The sequence below is a fragment of the Oryx dammah genome, unplaced genomic scaffold (assembly GCF_014754425.2).
Source record: "Oryx dammah isolate SB20612 unplaced genomic scaffold, SCBI_Odam_1.1 HiC_scaffold_19, whole genome shotgun sequence".
Classification (NCBI taxonomy): Eukaryota; Metazoa; Chordata; class Mammalia; order Artiodactyla; family Bovidae; genus Oryx; species Oryx dammah.
This window is the reverse complement of record NW_024070203.1, coordinates 79564542-79582722: the sequence shown is the minus strand read 5'-3', so window position 1 is coordinate 79582722 and position 18181 is coordinate 79564542. Positions and strand designations below refer to the sequence as shown.

Genomic DNA, 18181 nt, shown 5'->3' with positions numbered 1-18181 from the left:
CATACATGACTACTGGAAAAATCATAGCCTTGACTAGACCGTTGGCCATTGGCAATTAATTTGCCTGCCAGCCCCTCCCCTATCCCCAGAGGTCAGGGCGGGACTGAGGGTTCCTATCTCTAATCACCTTGTTGGCTCCACTGGCCTCCTTCCGGAGCCGCTTCATTCACGTAACAAAAGACTCTTACCACTTAGGAAATTCCAGGAGTTTAGAACTCAGTTCCAGAAAGGGGACAAAAATCAAATACTTGCTTCTTATAAATCACAGTACGCAGGAAAGTCCCCTGGATGTGCATTCGTATGTCCAGTTTGTTCATAAATTCAACAACGTTAGGTACCCAGCTAATACATTCGGCTACATAGTACATTGCTATAATAGATTTATAATTTGTTATTTGTGTTATTCACTCAAATAACATTTTAAAAAATAAATCCAAAAGATAAAGCATTGTTAGTCTCAGAGTACAGTACTTTGAAAAGTACAGCGTGTTAGTCGCTCAGTTGTGTCCGACCCTTTGTGATCCCATGGACTATAGCTTTCCAGGCTCCTCTGTCCATGGAAATCTCCAGGCTGGAATTCTGGAGTGGGCTGCCACGCCCTTCTCCAGGGGATCCTCCTGACCCAGAGATTGAACCTGGTTTTCCCGCATTATAGGCAAATTCTTTACCCTCTGAGCCACCAAGGGGGCCTGAGAAGTGCAGTCGCACCAGCTATACCGGGGCTGCTTTCCCACTTGCTTCTGGACACCTTGGGCTTGAAATAAAGCCACTGGACCGCTGTACTCTATACGGTGAAAGTGAAAGAAAAGTGAAAGGGAAAGTTGCTCAGTCTTGTTTGACTCTTCATGACCCCATGGACTGTATAGTCCACGGCATTCTCCAGGCCAGAAGACTGGAGTGGGTAGCCTTTCCCTTCTCCAGGGGGTCTTCCCAACGCAGGGATTGAACCGGGGTCTCCCAAAGTGGCAGGCGATTCTTTACCACCTGAGCCACAAGGGAAGCCCAAGGATACTGGAGTGGGTAGCCTATCCCTTCTCCAGCGGATCTTCCCCACTCAGGAATCGAACCGGGGTCTCCTGCATTGCAGGCAGATACTTTACCAACTGAGCTCTGAGGGAAGCCCACTCTATACAGCAAAGTACACAAAAGCACAACCACTTGTAGAGGATGCACGCACGTGAGAGTGTACACCAGACGCGTGAACTAACTTATGTGATTGGACACACAAATGCACGTTCGCATCGTTGAATGTTTACAACTTGAAGGTCCATATGTAGGGGTCTCACTGTGTAATACATGGCAAGTCTTCCAGGTTTTGCAAAATGCTGCCAGTGGAATTCTGTTCTGTAGTATTTTTTTTTTCATGAGCATTTTCTTTTTCCATATTTTTTATATTTATTTGTCTGTGCTGAGTCTTAGTTGGGGCATGCAGAATTTTTAGTTGTACCTTTCAAACTCTTAGTTTCGATATGTGGGAATCTAGTTACCCGACCAGAGATTGAACCTGGGCCCTCGGCATTGGAACCACGGAATCTTAGCCCCTGGACCACCAAGGAATTCCCTGTTCTGTAATTTTGTGGGTTCTGCTGGTATCGTAATAATCCAACCAGTAAAACCATGATTCTGAATCCTTCGGGGAGTGGATCATTCTAGATGACCAAGTTATTTGGCAGCTGAGTTTAGTTCTCCAACCCCTCAAGCTTTTAGATTTTTACTTTTATTTTTATGTTTTTAGTGAAGACCTTTCAAGATATGAAAACCTGTGTCTTAGTGTAGGCTGCTGTGATAGAATACCGTGGACTGAGCAACTTACACAGAAGATTTCATCCTGTAGCCGCTGTGAACCTGTAAAGCCAAGCAAGCTCCGTGCTTACAGAATACGAGAGCCGGCCAGGCGCAGAGCAGACACTGTCAGTCCCAAAAGAAGAGACTGTGAAGAAGGAAGGGGCGACAAATTCTAGGCCAAAACTTAGGAAGGCAAACTATGAGATTTCAGGGTTTGAGAATAATCCTCCTGGACTTGACGCTCTGCCGTCCAGACCCCCTGGGGCAGTGGTCTGCCCCCGCAGCTTGCCCAGTCGGGGTTGAATCCATGAGACTCCAGCAGACTCTTCTCCCCGGCCCTGCTGGGCATGGGTCTTGCCCTTTGAAACCAAGGCGGAGGCCATCCTGCTCCTGTCCCCGCCATGGCCCTGATGGATGATCTCTGAGCCACCTTGGGGTCCTTCTTCCTACGTCTAAAGGACAGCAAATGTTCACAGTCAAGTAGCTTTGTGGTTTGGCCCTGAAGGATCCAGAAAGGCCAACCGTCTTCACCTTCAGGGTTAGAATTTCAACATGTGAATTTGGGGGGACACAAACCTTCCATCCACAGCACCTGCATACCTTATGCAGATAATGACCAAACATAATTTGGCCTTTCCTTGGTGGTGAAAGTTCTTACAATACATAGTGATTGCAGCATGGAGAGAAGATGTTCAAGATACAGAGAGGTCATGGAATGAAGGGGAATTGGCCCAGCTGTGACATTTACATCCTAGGAAACATCCCCAGTGTTGAACAGCTTCTCAAGTTATTTGTCTTTCTTTTTCCTCCCGCTTTCAACACACAGGGCCTTCGTAGGTGGCGCTAGTGGCAAAGAACCTGCCTGCCAATGCAGGAGACATAAGAGACTCAAATTTGATCCCTGGGTCGGGAAGATCCCCTGGAGGAGGCCATGGCAACCCACATCAGTATTCTTGCCCGGAGAATCCCCATGCAGAGAGGAGCCTGGTGGGCTGCAGTCCAAAGGGTCACAAAGAGACACGACTGAAGCGACTTAGCACGCATGCAGGCCCCAGCACACAACATCTCAAGAGTTTAGGTTTAGGGACAGCTTGGACTTCACGGAGCCCGTCCTCTCTTTCAAGGGCGCCGTGCCGTTGTGCAGCTTAAGTGGCCACTTGGGGCATCGAGCATTTTCTACACAGTGGTGGTGCCCCTGAGCTCTGGAACCTGGTCTTCACAAAGGTGGCCTAAGAGTACAGCTCAGAGTAGATGGTAAACTGCATCTCGGGTTTGCTGCCAACACAAGGCCTGCGGGCGCCTGAGCCCCAAGGGAATATGAACAGGTGACAGTTCAGATGGTGGCTCCTGACCCTCCCTCAGCTCCTGCCTGCTGTGTTGTGTGTAGACCAGGGGCTTACTTCCCAGCCATCGTTTGATGCCAGGACCACTGTTGGTCTGTACCCTGTCTTCCTGTTTCTTATCTCATTTGTCCCCCACCATCTTTTTTTTTTTTTCTTCTAATTTTTATTTTAAATCAGTCAGTGAGAACACAGTATGTGCTCAGGAAACTAATCAATCCGGAGATGTGTCTCTTCTTCCAGCCTCCTGTTCTCCTTGGCTGGGTGTTAATTCCTGCCTGTTTTTTCGCAGCTTCGCAGGTTTCTTTTCTGCTTTTTTAGAAACATTTAGGCTTGCTAATTCTAAGAGCTGTACTGGAAGTTTAGGGATTCCCAGACTTAGCCCTCCATAGCTGCGATTTTACAGCCTTTCCTGCTGGGGGACTCCAGCAGGCACTGGGGCTGTGGCGCTTTCTTTAAGGTCCCCAAAGCCCTGAACGGTGGGGATTGCATCTGTCGGATGTGACATTTCGCATGATTTCTGCTCTTTTCCCTCGTGAAGACCTGTCATCTTCAGTGTCCCAGTAACTGGCTCAGTCTCTCATGGTGGGACTGGGCTTTTGTTTTCCCTTTTGGAAAGATAAAGGCTGTTTGTTTTCATGCTTTCCCTGGCTCCCCTGACTGTGTGATAACACGCAAAGCAGGGAGGACCCGCAGGGTCCTGCTTGGTTTACGGCTGATCCCAAGGCCGGCCAGTCACTCCTGGACCACCCTCAGCCGCGGCTGCCGGCCTGGGATTAGGGCCTAGCCCTGCACGGTCCTGTGCTCAGCAGAGCCCTGGTCTTGTCTCACGCACGGCTCATCGTGGGGTGCCTCGTCTCTGTCTCCTGTGTATGTCTCTCTCTCTGTTTCTCCTTCTCTCTGCCAGTCACTGGCTTTTCTTTCTCCCAGGAGCACTGTCTCAGGGCCTCGGTTGGCCTGTGTCTGGGATGCTTGGACTCCACGTCCACAGCGGGGAGGCTGTGCCTTTCCTTCTCTGGTGATCAGACCCTTCGCCCACAAAAAGGACAGAGACCTTCAGAATTCTGTGCAGGAAGGGTTAGGATGTCAGGGAAGCCGTGCTTGGAGGGACTGTCTCGCAGCCACGTGTCCTGAGCGAGCCCACTATTGTCTGCCTTGTTCTCTAAAGAGCCAATTACTCTACGTCAGATCAGTAAAACCATAAGTTTCCACATTAAAGAATGCTGTCCTTGAATATTTTTTTTTGAATCAGGAGGTGGCATGGAGTTGATGGGGCTGGGGACCTGGCTGGCCCCCCTGGGAAAGGGTCCCCCCCGGCATGTGACTGGCCCCCTCCCCCAGCTGGCATTCAGATGCCAGCCTTTGTGGGAGCTGTTCCGCTGGGTGGATGAAACTCCGTTTCTCTGAGTGGGGTAGACACGCCTCTTCCCATTCCAGTCTTGCCACCTCGTCTTCCACTCTCCCCACCCTTGGCGCAAATTCTCGAATTAAGTATTGGAATGAATGGGAGGAATGGAGCCCAGCGTCTGCCTTCTCCTTGAAAGGCAGTTTTGGGGAAGTGCCCACAGTGGATGGCATTCCCAGAATGGCTCTGTTTTGGCAGATTCACATGCATTTCTCCTTGACCTAGTAAAGGTTGCCCTAAATGTTTACGCATCAGCCTGAATTTGGTTGTCTCCCTATGTCTTGTGTGTGTGATCACGTTCACGTATGCTCTCTGTGTGCCAGGACTGGTCTGCTCCTACAGGATGGGTCCCTGTGGTTCTTCTGGAACAGAGTCCAGATGACAAAGACCCTTGACATTCTCCATAAGGTCTATAACAGCTGGTATGCTTTTGGCCTCAAATAATAGGAGTTCTCTTTCAAACTGGCTTGCTGCTGCTACTGCTGCTAAGTCACTTCAGTCATATCCGACTCTGTGTGATCCCATAGACGGCAGCCCACCAGGCTCCCCCGTCCTGGGGATTCTCCAGGCAAGAACACTGGAGTGGGTTGCTATTTCCTTCTCCAATGCATGAAAGTGAAAAGTAAAAGTGAAGTCGCTCAGTCATGTCCGACTGTTCGCGACCCCATGGACTGCAGCCCACCAGGCTCCCCCGTCCATGGGATTTTCCAGGCAAGAGTACTGGAGTCAAAGTGGCTTAAAGAATAAATAAAACGTTTGCTTTCTTGCATCCACGAGAGGTTCTACAAGAGAGTGGTTCATGGTTGGCTAATTGAGCAGCTCGGTGACACGTGAAGACCCGGGCTCTCTACCTGTCTCGTGGCCTTGGGACAGCTGTGGCCCTGCTGGCGTGTGGCTGTGGGCGGTGTCCAGCCGCAGAGGGGGCCCTGTCTTCCCCTGAATGTTAGAGCAAAGAGGACTTTTCTAGAAGCCTGCAGAGCGCGTGCCCCCTGTCTGCTTCAGTTAGGCTTAGGCCCCACCCACCTCTGCTCCAGGCTGACTTGAGGACAGGCGTTTGGTGGTTGGAGGACCTCCCAGGCACGTTCATAGATCTCCCGCAGGTCTCCACTGACTGGAAGACTGGAAGAGAACCAGGATTGCCTCCATCAGCTTAGAATTTACCGCTGGGTTATGTGGAGGAGGAGTGGAAGAGACTCAAGCAAACTTTTTCATTTGACAGTCGACAGAGTGAGTGACGGAGTGGGTTCCAGAGTTCCTTCCTTGCATTCGATAAATGCACAAGGAGAGACACCCCAGAGGGAAGACCCGGGAGGGAGAGGGTGTGTTACCTACACCCACTTCTCTTCTGTCACCTTTTCTACCATTCTCTCTCTTCTGGTTCCCTTGAAGGAAACATTTTAAATACCACCTCCACCTCCTTAGAGCAACTGGCCCTCCCTGTCAGTGTAATTTTAACTATGCCACTGTGGCATTGGAGTGTAATTATAACTGCGTCGCGGTCACTGGAGTGAAATTTAGAAACCCGCTGCATCTCCAGCTGGCTGTGAGAGTTCTTTCAACAGGTGACTTCTGTGTGCCTTTCCAACTTCGGAGGGCCTCCTTTACACTCCTCCCCTTCCATCCCACTCGACCCCAGCCACCCCAGCCTTATCCTGGGCCCCCGTTGCCCAGCCCACGGTGGTCTTCTCAACAGATACATGGTGAATTAAGTAATGAATCTGTCAGGAAAGAAGTTCACAGAATTAGCCCTCTCTTGTCCTCTTCTCATATGCAAGAGGAGCACTGTTCAGCTCTTCTTTAGGGTATTTTGAAGAGGGTGAGATCTCTAGGATGTCTTGATTTTTCCGAGTTTACCCTTCTATTTGTCCTCATCTGATTTCTCTGAGCTTAGATAGTGTGAATCACATCTCCTTGAGGTATGAAGGCGATCCAGAAGATTCTTTGTCTCCTAAATTAAAAGAAGGAAAAAATGGTATAATCTATCCCCATTCTCTGTCTTCTGCCCCATGCCTTTTTTTTTTTTTTGATAGAAAAATTCTTTCTTAGATTTGAAATTTGCTGAGAGATCGTTTTTTTCCCGCCTTTTCTGGGTTTTTCCTAGAGGAATTTAAACTTTAAACTAGTACTAATCAAATATCTTGCAATTTCCTTTGTCAATTACACCCGATAAAGCTGGAAATGAGATAATAAAGAGAAAAGGCAGATTGCGAGGCTCCCAGGCACAGTCCTTTCGCTGCTGGAAAGGCAGCTTCTGACTTGGGTTAAAAGGATTCTCTCTCCCTCGGGTTGGTTCATGGAGCTCAGATGTTCGTGGATGTGACCATAGGTTGCTGGCAATTCAAGCTGTGATCTTATGTTTTGATTTCCGAGGAAGTGTTTTAAATGTATGCTCTCTGGTGGCAAAGACGTTTGGTTTCTGTTTTCTTTTGAAATCAAACTGGCTCTTAATATCTGATTGAAAATGAGGTATTCCAGTCATAGGGACTGATAAGAAAGTAAAACATGTAGATTTCATAATGTGTCTTGTGTGAAAACCACCTTTGTAAATCAAACCAGCACTGGTTTCTCCATCACCACCACGAGACGCCTGCCCCGTCTCTCCTGCATAATTGAACTGAGGACCCAGACTTTTCCAGGCAGCTTTTACGAAATCAGAAATAAAGTATAGACAAGAAGTCCTGCCACCTCCCCCCCGCCCCGCCCCCGGCCATGAGATGGGCCACCCCTCCTGGGCTTCCTGGCTGTAACACTGGGCAGAGGAAGACCACTGAGAAGATAGTTTGCGGGGAGTGAGATCTGTGGGCAGGCATTGGGATGAGGTGAAGGATCCAGGATGGCTCTGCCCACCTGGGCAGGTGGATGCTGGAAGAGGTGTGGTTTTAGAGGTGACTTGATTGGCGTAGCCAAGTGTGTGTGAACACCAATGAGTGTAAGTATCAAGGCTCATCCTATAGGAAACCGCCAGCCTCATCCTCCATCTTTTAAAAGGCAAAGTAGTATTTTTAGCAATATTATTGCCTCTGATAGTGAAGAGTCTACTGTTTGTGAGTCATACTGCTGGCATCTACTTCTGAAAATACTACACGAAAGCATTCAGAGTTTCTTCTTAGAAAGAAGAGGGGGTATTGGACGACTGAAATAAGGCCTGGACTGGGTTTAAAGGTAGCTCCTGAAAGGTCACCTAACATTCCAGGCTGGCCTTATATCTCACCTTTTGTAGGTAAAAGGCCCTGGTGGTCTATTCCCACCCACCTAGTTCAGGACAGAGCTCCTTGGGGCTCCTCTTTTTCTCTTCTGAAACCCCCCTGCATCAGATTTCTGAAGTTTTCCTCAGATCAAATGCAAGGCAGAAAGGGCAGTTTTTAAAATTGTATTTTATGAGAAACATTTATGATGTAATATTATGGTATATAGGTGGGATATTGGAGAAAAGAGGGAAAAATTCCATAGCCGTAAATCAAGATAAGGCTTTAAAAAACCGAACTGCAGTGCAGTAAGATGGGCATTCTCTTTCCAGGCCCTGGGACATGTCTGTGTCAGGAATGACAGCCAGACAGAAAGACGTAAGTCTTGAGCTGAAGCAGTTGCACGTTGGGTTGCAGAGAGCTTAAGGCCCCATCAACCCCACATTCCTCAAACACTCTATCCTCTTATTTACTCTGAAATTGTCCTCCTTCGGGTTAGCTAGAAGAAAGGGCTGAGTTCTGCTTTCAGAAGGCCACTCGTAGAGTAACCACAGGCTGACAATGACTTTGGAGGCCTTTCTGCTGATCAGTGTGCGGGGTCTTGTATCAGTTCCCTGCCCTCTCATCCTTCCCATCTTTCCAGACCTTATCAGTTCCACATCGCAGCAGCGCTAAGCTCCATTCATTAGCTTGTTTCTCTCTGCCCCTCTCCTGGCCCCGAGACAGTCCTGGCTCAGACCCTCCACTCTGTGCCCCCTCCCCGGCCCCGGTCTCCCGAGCTGGCCCAGTTCTGACAGTTGATGGAACAGTACCATGGGTTCTGCAAACCGGAAGTGGAGTCCTGGAGAGGTGTGGCCGTGAGTGAGTTCCTTATGCCCCGATGCCTTTATCTTTAGAAAGGGAACGATGGTGATCCTTGCATCATCTGCCAGGAGGACTAAGGGGTGGTGTGTCTCATCCCCCAGCCTGCTACCCAGTAAGGGTTAAGGAAAGCACTACTGACTGTTAGAGTCAGGAGTGCTCTTGAGAATAACACTCTGTGGTTTCAAAATGTCGATCTGGCGTGGAATTCTGTTGCAAGACAAATAATAGATTCACAGTTTCACCTTGTAAAAGGAAATCATAGAGAAAGCTGGAGTTCCCTGTTCTGTCTGAAAGGTTAATTCAGTAGTTTGGATGGAGTAACGCTGGCAAGCCAGACTGCTACTGAAAGACAAGTCATTCCTGGTGACAAGTGAAGCTATTACCTAGCATCCATGAAGAAGAGCATTTGAAGGAGAGAGTTAACTTAAAAGATGACAAATGTAACTATCAATTTTCCGATAATTTGCAAATAAAGTTAACCAGGTTGTGTTACCTGGAAGAGGATTCTAGTTTCTATGCTTCACTTTGCCTTTTTTGAGAAAAAAAAGCAGCTGATTAAAAAGAATACAGGTATCCCTTGCAATCCGAATCTTTGCTGTCAGAACTCAGAAATCAAACAGAGTTATTAACCTGTTATTAAATTCCTCAGTATCTGAGCTCTCACTGCTTGCCATCCAAAACTCAGACACCATATTCACTTTGATGAATCAGAGTCCCTCACAATCTTAACTTCAAAACTCTCAACATGTAAACCCAGAATCTGAGTCAGTATTCCTCATGTGCATTTGGTTCATCCAAAGAAAGCAGTTAGAATATGTTTCAGTGTAGCCTTTTTAAGAAGAAATAGGCCATTTGGAATGAGTTACAGAATAAAAATTACAATGTAATGTTTGCTTCAGAGAGGATTCCAGGTCACAAGCAACAGAAGCTGACTCTGCTGATGCAAGAGCGTGTTCTCGGATGTTAACTGGCTGGAGGAATCCTGGGAGGGCTAGGAAGCCAGGCCCTGCCCCTCCCGGCTAACCTCTGAGCTGGCCCTTCACCCAGACCTGGTCCATGAGTGAGCCTTGACCGTAGTCTGCACCACTGTTGCGAGCATACTAGATGGAACCGCCTCTGCTATGGCCTCCCCAAGCGCCAGCTTCGCCAGCATGAGGGGTGCCGCCTCCCACCACTGCCCCTGGCGGCCAGGACCACAGGGGTGGAGCGGGGAGAGCAGCACTCAGCATACTTCCCTTCACTGTCCCTTGACATTCCCTGGCACAGGTGCAGCTATAGGATTGGGACCCAGTTATAAAAAAGGCTAGGCTGCAAGTTCTGGCCTCTCTCCTGGAGATAAGGGATCACACCGCTGGAAATCCTCCAAGTGCAGGAAGGCCTGGGCAGCCCCAAACTAGGTCAGGGGCCCTCTAGAACAGTGGTCAGTATTTGCCAGCTGTAACCGTTCAATTAGTGGTAAATCAGTTTAGTGGATCAAGGCCCAGATTACTTGCATTCATCTTCTGTTACTTTTTTTCTTTTTAATGAGATAAAATAGACAGCAAGGTATTATTATATCACGTGTAGTAAGTTTCATCCTGTGAAATTTTGCCTTCTGTTTTGTGAAATCTGTATCTGTGTATCTGAACTGGTGAGAGGTGTTTTGTTACCAGAGGTCAGGATCAAAGGCCTCCGCACCAGCCTGTTCCCAGGCTCCAGGGTTTTGCTCTCAGGGTCACTCCCCATCGCACTTGTTTTCCAAGCATGGTGTTTCTCTCTGTTATTGTTGGTCCGTCACAGTCTTGTCTGTGTGTGTGTGTCTCTCTCTCACACACACACACCCTCCAAGCACGATGTTTCTCTCTTTTATTGTTGGTCCATCACAGTCTTGTCTGTCTGTCTGACATAGACACGATGCCATCTATCTGTCTGTCTCTCTCTCTCACACACACACAGGATGTCCAGAACAGAGCTGTGAGATTTCTTGTTAAGATCCAGTAAGTATTACATGCAGTGAAAGGCTGGTCTGGTGACCTACTCACTGTCATTGTTTCTATGGGAAATTATCTTCTGATTCTGAAGACAAAGCTTTAAGGGGGGGAAAAAAAAGCCTCTGTTGTAATTCATGCCTGTTACAATTGTGGGGACAGTTACAATGTAGATAAAACCTTTCAACCTAGACATGACCTCCCTGAGTTTTCCTAGAAAAAAGTTTTGACGGTAGAGGTTTTTTTAACCCCTTATCTCTGGAAATCAGCAGCACTATCTTTATTTTGGTCTTGGTTTGAAAGCAGTCTGTTCTGACCTTGTAATGTTATCTCTGCAGGTCCCTTTACCCGGCCTCATCCGGCCTTGTGGCGAATGGTCTTTGGTGAGTTACACATTAGTCAGTTTCAAAATCCATTCTACTCTCAACAGATCTTTTTTTCCTATATGTTAGAGCAGTTTTTCTTACTGCTCTACTATTAAAGCTTAATAGTTTTTTTTTTATTTTTTGGTGTTCCTGGTACCAGTTTGTTATTAAAATGCTTTGCCACGAAATAAAGTGCTGGTGATAGCGGAAATTCTCATACACATGAACTGTTTCAATCCCTCCCCACCGCCCAGCCTCCCAACACCGCTGTCCATTAACGCACAGGATCTGATGGGAGGGAGTGTGCCTTGTTCCTCCTGATGATGCTCTTCACTAATGAAGCTCACGGGCATCGTACGAGTGTGTTTGCCTCGTCAGCATCCAGGAGGGACCGAATCCCCAGCAATCTCCCTGGTGTCGCAAGTGGGAGAGAACTCAGAAAAAGAGAGGTCTTAGCAAAGAGCCCCGATTTGAACTACAGATTAGTGATGAGCGTCGCATTCACATGTTGGCTCTCTTACGACGTTTACTTGATTTCTAGTCCAAAGAGTAAAACCACCCAAGTGGGTTTAAATCTAATCTTCAAAACTTTGGGGCTTGGCTTCATCTTACCTAAGTAATCATCCAAAAAAAATTATTCAGGGTTCAGAAAGGGCAGTCTTACATGAAGGGGCCCTTAAAATGGAGATTATTCTGCTCAAGACTGTTTATTTTTCACCCTTCAGAGGTCATAAGTAAGTCTCTCCGAATTCAGTGGTGAGTTTTGGTCGTGAGCTCAGCGGGTGTTCACCGAGTCCTGAGTGGGTGGCTCCTGTGGCCCTGAGCCTGCAGGCGGAGGGGCCTGGGGGACGGAGGGAGGGCGGGCCGCTGTAGCCAGCACACTGGGAAGCAAATCAGTAATCTGAGCAGAGCAGATGTCTCCACGTAGCAGGAAGTTTATTAAAACCACAAGAAGCGACATTGACTAAGTAGCTGCTTTCACTTGGAGGTGATGGGAGGTGCAAAGGAAGTGTGCTTATGCAGAAACCTGCCTGCAAAGAAGCATCCAGGCAAAGATACTAGAGGCAGGCCATACCAGGAGAGGCAGAGCTGGGCATAGGTGGGACCACAGGGCTTGGGAAGAGCTGGGGGATGCCACGGGAAGGTTTTTTTTTTTTTTTTGCAGGTAAGTATGTGACTCATTTCTGTTTCTTAAAAGATAGTTCTGGTTGTATTATACTTATAGCTCATGGACTTAATATGGCCACTTAAAAGTTGTGAGTCATTTTCAGCTAGATGGCTACATCTAGTTTTTCTAATTTGATATGGTCCATTCTAGGTAATGAGCAGTTTAATTTCTTCCCTGGAGTCCTGGAACCCTTTGATAACCTGATGAGAACTATAGACCCTTTCTCAGTGTACACACACAGGCACACACACAGTTTTGCATATTCAGGCCTTCAGGGATGTTGAAGCCCAACTGTGAACTCTTGTTCACAGAGGGCCTCCTGGTCCACACTTTCTTTGTATCCCAAAATAATTATTTCAAAAGGGTCATAATGAGAAGGTGTTGTGGGAGGTATTTGCAGTCAAAGTCTGTAAAAGTAGGTGGTACATAATAATACATAAGAAGGCTATCCTATAGACTTGTCTAAAAACGCATGCGCCCTGGGCCTGGGATACACGACCAAGTCAGCTGTGTGCTCTCAGCCACCCCCGCGCCCCGAGGACCAGGAGAGGCCCCGTCCACCAGCCCGCGCTGTAGCCGCCTCGGAGGATTCCATTCCAGCCACGGACACTCTCTCCTCTGGAGCGGCTCCCTGGGGACCAGTGCCAGCCCACTTTGGATGGGGTGCTATGGTCCAAGGTCGTTTGTATCACAGCGTCTAGATGTCCTTCACAAGCATTTTCATCCCAGCAGGTTCGAAAAGAAGAGGGAAAGTAAAAGGGAAAGTCATTGGTGGCTGATTCTCAATCTTTCTAAAATATCTTTGCAGGCTTTTGCATTCTTACAGTAGATTATTGACTTTCTTTTTTAAATGACATGGGGCGATTTTAGGCTACCACTTACGTTGTGATGTGACTGTATCATAATGCCCACAGGGGTTAATGTGGGGTTAAGTAGGGGGATGAGTGACCTTGGGCCACTTCTCACCCCTCAAACCCCAAACCGGGCCATCTGCTAGGCCTTCCTTGCCTGCCTCCAGTCCAGTCTCCATGCAAGTGGCCAGAGGCCATCTCCTGAAATGTTCCCCAGGTCACCTCATTTTCCTATTTGGATCCCGTCAGGGGCTCCTTCTTTGACTTCAGGTCAAGTCTGCGGTCTTCGCAGTAGCCCTGAGCCTGGCCGTCCCTTCCTAGCGGCCTCACTCCCTTCCCGTCTCTGCCAGCTCCCAGCCACACATGGGCTTCGGACCCTCTTTCCAGGAACCCGCCTGCTCACCTCTGCCTGCCTTCCCGGCCCGAGTGCGGTGTTCTCTCGTCCACCCCCTTGCCGGTCGTCTGCCACCCCTCCAGCTCCCAGTGCCAGCACCCCTTTCTCAGAGGGGGTCACTCCACCCTTCAGTCTAGATGAGGACCAAGGGTCAAATTCTCATCGAAGGAAAGGCCAGCTTGTCATGTGAGGGGTCTCCACAGCCCACATTTCAGCACCAGTGTCTGCTTGGGGCCATTGAGCATCTTGCCATCTGACACGGGCTCCCTTCCTGGACCTGAGGGTGTTTCTTGTTTCCTGCAGGGCTCAGCGTGCTCTACTTCCTGTTCCTGGTGTTCCTCCTCTTCCTGAACTTCGAGCAGGTTAAATCCCTGATGTACTGGCTAGACCCGAACCTTCGCTATGCCACGAGGGAAGCAGACGTCATGGTACGTACTTGTCCGCTGTGTGTTAGAGAAGCTGGTTGACCCCTTGGGTGTAGGAGGTAATGTTGGCTTCACATCTTAAGTTGGTCCTACGTAGAAATTTCCCCCATATTTCCTATGTAGATGACCTTGGCACCAGGTCTCTGGGTGGGCTGGTGTGGTGCCTGGTTCCATGACGAGTGATCCAGTCCAGGGATGTGAATCCTCTCTTGGCCCAAAGAGGGTGGTAGGAAGAGATGAACGTTACCATCAGCCATAGGTGGGAACTCTGTCCCTGACACTTGTAAGCTGTGGGGCCTTGGGCTGTGGACCTGTAGCCTGTTCCCCTCTTTTGTGAAGTGACATAATACTTACCTTGGACATTTACTGTGACCTAAAAGAAGGCCTAACATGGTGCTTCACACCATGGTGCCGTCCGCCAGTGGTGGCAGCTCAGCTCCGTCAGTGTCTCCCGCAGACCCTCTGCCCCCCGACTCCAGCCCTGATGCCCCTATCCTTCCCCGCTATTTGCCACAAAAGGGCCAAGTTGTAATGAGGGAAGCCATTTCATTCATTACTTTTATGAAGCCACAATAAATAATTTTGTCCTTGGCTAAAATGACTAATGTGCTTTGGCTTTTAGTGAAGAGATTATTTTATACTGTAATACTGTTCCTTTTTCAATTTTTAAAAGGCCTGATGTTTAGTACAGGTTCGAGAACTACCTAGCAACAGTCAGAAAAGAAGAACAGACATTTAGGCAAGAACAGACATTTAGGCCATAGGCGGGTCCTTGTTTAACAAGCAGGAATGGGATACAGAGGGAGTTAGCTAAAAGTCTAAAACGTGATCATTCTAGCATAGTCGAGATTGGTCAGACCCTTCTTGGAATGGTATTTCCAGATTGTATTAACTTTTATGAAAGGATGTGTTAAAGACAAAAATAAGGCCAAAATTTATTTGAAAGTCTCAAGGAGCAAAGTCTGTCTTGAGATTCTTCCTCTAAGGGAAGAGAAAGGTACAGGGTGACTTCCAGTTTCTAATGATGCTGATCATAACAGTTAGGGTGAGGTTGACACCAGTTGTTGATTGTGGATTGTCTGCTCGGCCAGGCCGAGCTGGGTGCTTTATATATAGTGCTTTACATACAGTGTATATGTTCATATCCCCATTTTACCAAGAAGGAAATAGAAGCTTAAAATAAGATCCAGCTGGGTCCAAAACCTACACTTCCCCTTAGGACAGTGCCTCAAACATATAGTTACAATAACGAGTGTTTGACGCTCCCAGGTGTCTTATGAAACGGAGACTAGGAGAAGGATATCCCAGGTTACAGTTATTACCCGCCACGAGTTTCCTGAGTCAGATTGGTCATATGGTGAACCAACTTCCAGGTGGATTTGCTGGTGTGTCAGGCTTCTTCTCACAGAGGACGGGGGAGAGGAAGTCTCATAACACTCTGACATCCACCTTCCTTAGGAACTTAACATCGCAGGGACATCCAGTTGTCGTGTCAATAATTACAATCCCCCAAAGAGCTGACACTGGCATTTAAAATCTAGTTTCCAAGGACCGGCTAATTCTCTCTCAGCAAACAAAGCAAAGCCAGAGGTAGTTTTCAGCTTCTAGAATTCCAGCTGGTGCTAGCCTGGCCTTAGTCCTCTCCATCTCTAACTCCTTGTCACTCTTTACTTCCTTAAAGTAAGCTTTTACAGTTCAGAGGACTTGTTCCTTGATGCCTCTAGAGAAACGCATTCCTTTTTTAGGACTTGTGGTGAGGAGAAGTGTCTTTATGTAAGACAGAAGCCTCTAGTCCCTGGTTCCCTGGGCCTTCTGCCCTCCCCATTCCTTCAGCCACCGCTGGTTCCTAATCCCGACACCTGGCTCATCCGTGGCAGGTGCCACATGTTGGAATGCAGACACCCCTTCCCCCTGAAAATTAATATTATAACTTGGGGTTAGGGGGGTAGTCATTGAAATCCTATGAGAGACAGTCTTTTATGTAATTTTCTGAAAAGTTTGCTATGTTTCTAAATATTTATTCTGTTCAAAAATATGTGATCTAAGGTTCAGACAGGCTTTCAAGCGCATCTGATTTGTAGACTGGGTCATTTGGAGCAGCAGTCTGTTGTTTAGTAAATACTCGCTGGGTCTTTCCTATGTGCTGGACGCCATGCTGGTGGTAGTAGGGGTAAGACCCTCCCCGCCACAACTCCGTGTCCTCTCGGGGCCTAGAATCTACAAGAAGGCAAATTAAACAAATTAATTGCTGGCTCTTTTTCTTAGAGAATTGTTTAAGATAACTTTGAGAAGTTTTAAACATTTTATCAGCACATGCCTAATCTTGTTTCATCCTACCCTCTTGCTTCCCCTAACACATACATATCTTATTATCAGACATCAATATTTAAATATATGGATTTTTAAAAACGTAACCACAATGCCATTTTTAATTGCTTAAAGTTAACAGTATGCAGTGTTCACATCTCTTCCCCAGTTGTCTCATAAAGGTTTCTTTCTTCTTTTTTTTTTTAATGGTTGACTTGTTCGAATTAGGATCCAGACAAGGTCTCCATGTTGCCTTTGTTGCAGCTCTTGTGTCTCTTAATCGGCAGTCCCTCCATGGTTTGGTTTAACATCAGTGTTTATTTGTCAAAGAAACTATATTGTTTATTCCACAGAGCTTCTCACTTCTGGATTTTGCAGCTTGCATTCCCAGGGTATCATTAATGCATCCATCTGTCTCCCTGTCTTTCCTCTAAAGTGGAAGTTAGATGTAGAGGCTGGATGGGATCCAGATTCCAGGCAGGTTTCCATGGCAGGGCTGCTCGTAGGCGGTGCCGTGTACCACACTGGGCCTCACAGTGTCCAGGGGTCTCTCTTTTATGATGTTCAGCTTGATCATAGGGTCAGCATCAATTGTGTGATGCCCTATCAATCACCTGTATGATTTGGGAGGAGAAAAGTGGAATATGCACCAAACATTATAATACATTGAAAGTGAAAGTCTCTCAGTCATGTCCAACTCTTTGCGACCCCATGGACTATATAGTCCATAGAATTCTCCAGGTCAGAATACTGGAGTGGGTAGCTGTTCCCTTCTCCAGGGGATCTTCCCAACCCAGGAACTGAATCCAGGTCTCCTGCATTGCAGGCAGATTCCTCACCAGCTGAGCCACCAGGGAAGCCCAAGAATACAGGAGTGGGTAGCCTATCCCTTCTCCAGGGGATCTTCCTGACCCAGGAATTGAACCAGGGTCTCCTGCATTGCAGGTTGATTCTTCACCAGCTGAGCTACCAGGGAAGTCCAGTACGTTGAAATATTCACCCAATTCTCAAAATGCTAAATGTGAAAAAGATGTGTCATAGAATCAAGAAAGTGTAATGATTTCAGTACACAGTGCAGTGGGATAAATAAAAAGATCTGGGTGCTATTAGAACTTGTTTACTCTGAGAGGTCAAGGAACGCCTCTGTAAGATTTGATGTTTATTCTTGTTGTTCAGTCATTAAGATGTGTCCTACTCTTGCGACCTCCTGGAATGCAGCACACCAGGCTCCTCTGTCCTCCACTATCTCCCGGGGTTTGCTCAGATTCTTGTCCATTGAGTTGGTGATGCTATCTAAGCTTACAACCTGAAAGTGAGTGGGAATTAGCCAAGCAAAGTGGGAAAATAGGGGGCCGAGGCCATTATTCAGGCAGAAGGATCAGTCTGCATGGAGTCCCCAGCTGGGGACCTGGGATGAGTCAAGAGTAAAGGAGAGAAGGAATGAGAGGCAGGGGAGGGCCGTTCCTGAGGCTGGGAGGTGTGGACAGGAGGTAGGAGTACTTTGTGAATGTAGTTAAGAGACCCTGAAGGTTTATAAGCAGAGGAGGTACCTGATCTCAACTGATAAGCGGGTCAGTAAACATCATGCCCCATCTCCAGTCTGGTTTTGAAAATGGGGGGAAGAAGAGTGTGCAATATCAGCTGACTTCTTCCTGGTTAAAGCCCAGTGGAGCAGATGGCTTTAGACCTGGGCCACGTGGCAGTACTAATCCCTTGCCCCAAATTAGGTTTCTGCTCCGCTGTCCCATTGGACATCCACGAGCTTCCTCCCACAGGGCAGAACCCGACTCACAAAAATTTCTCCAATGGTGAGGGGCCTGACGGGAGCCTGTGCTGTCTGTATGCAAATAATTTCCCAAGAAGGGGCCCTAAAGAGGGTGGGTACATGTGTTCTCTCTTTTTCCGTGGTTACCAGCTTCCCCAGGGAGGAATGAGCGACAGAGCAGGGCAGGAGGCCCAGGATCCTTCCACACAAAGGCTGCCCTTCCAAACATACACACACACACACACCCCCCCAATCACGCACACACCTCCAAACATACCCCCTCAAATATCCCCAAGCACACAATCCCATACACTCACACACCTCCAAACATGCTCAACCCCCAAACATGGACACACCTCC

At 47.8% G+C, this 18181-nt stretch overlaps 1 protein-coding gene across 2 annotated transcripts in view; it reads left to right on the top strand.

Annotated features, from left to right (window-relative positions):
- PTDSS1 (phosphatidylserine synthase 1) overlaps nucleotides 1-18181 on the top strand; it is a 72875-nt gene that overhangs the window by 16611 nt on the left and 38083 nt on the right. Inside the window, exons 1-3 of one of the 2 annotated variants that reach the window (XM_040261030.1) lie at nucleotides 5716-5757; nucleotides 10885-10929; nucleotides 13628-13752. In XM_040261030.1, the coding sequence (XP_040116964.1) occupies nucleotides 10920-10929; nucleotides 13628-13752 (135 nt within the window). In that variant the 5' untranslated portion in view covers nucleotides 5716-5757; nucleotides 10885-10919. Of the gene's footprint in view, nucleotides 1-5715; nucleotides 5758-10884; nucleotides 10930-13627; nucleotides 13753-18181 lie in introns of those variants that run through there. The other variant, XM_040261029.1, reaches the window with a different exon arrangement.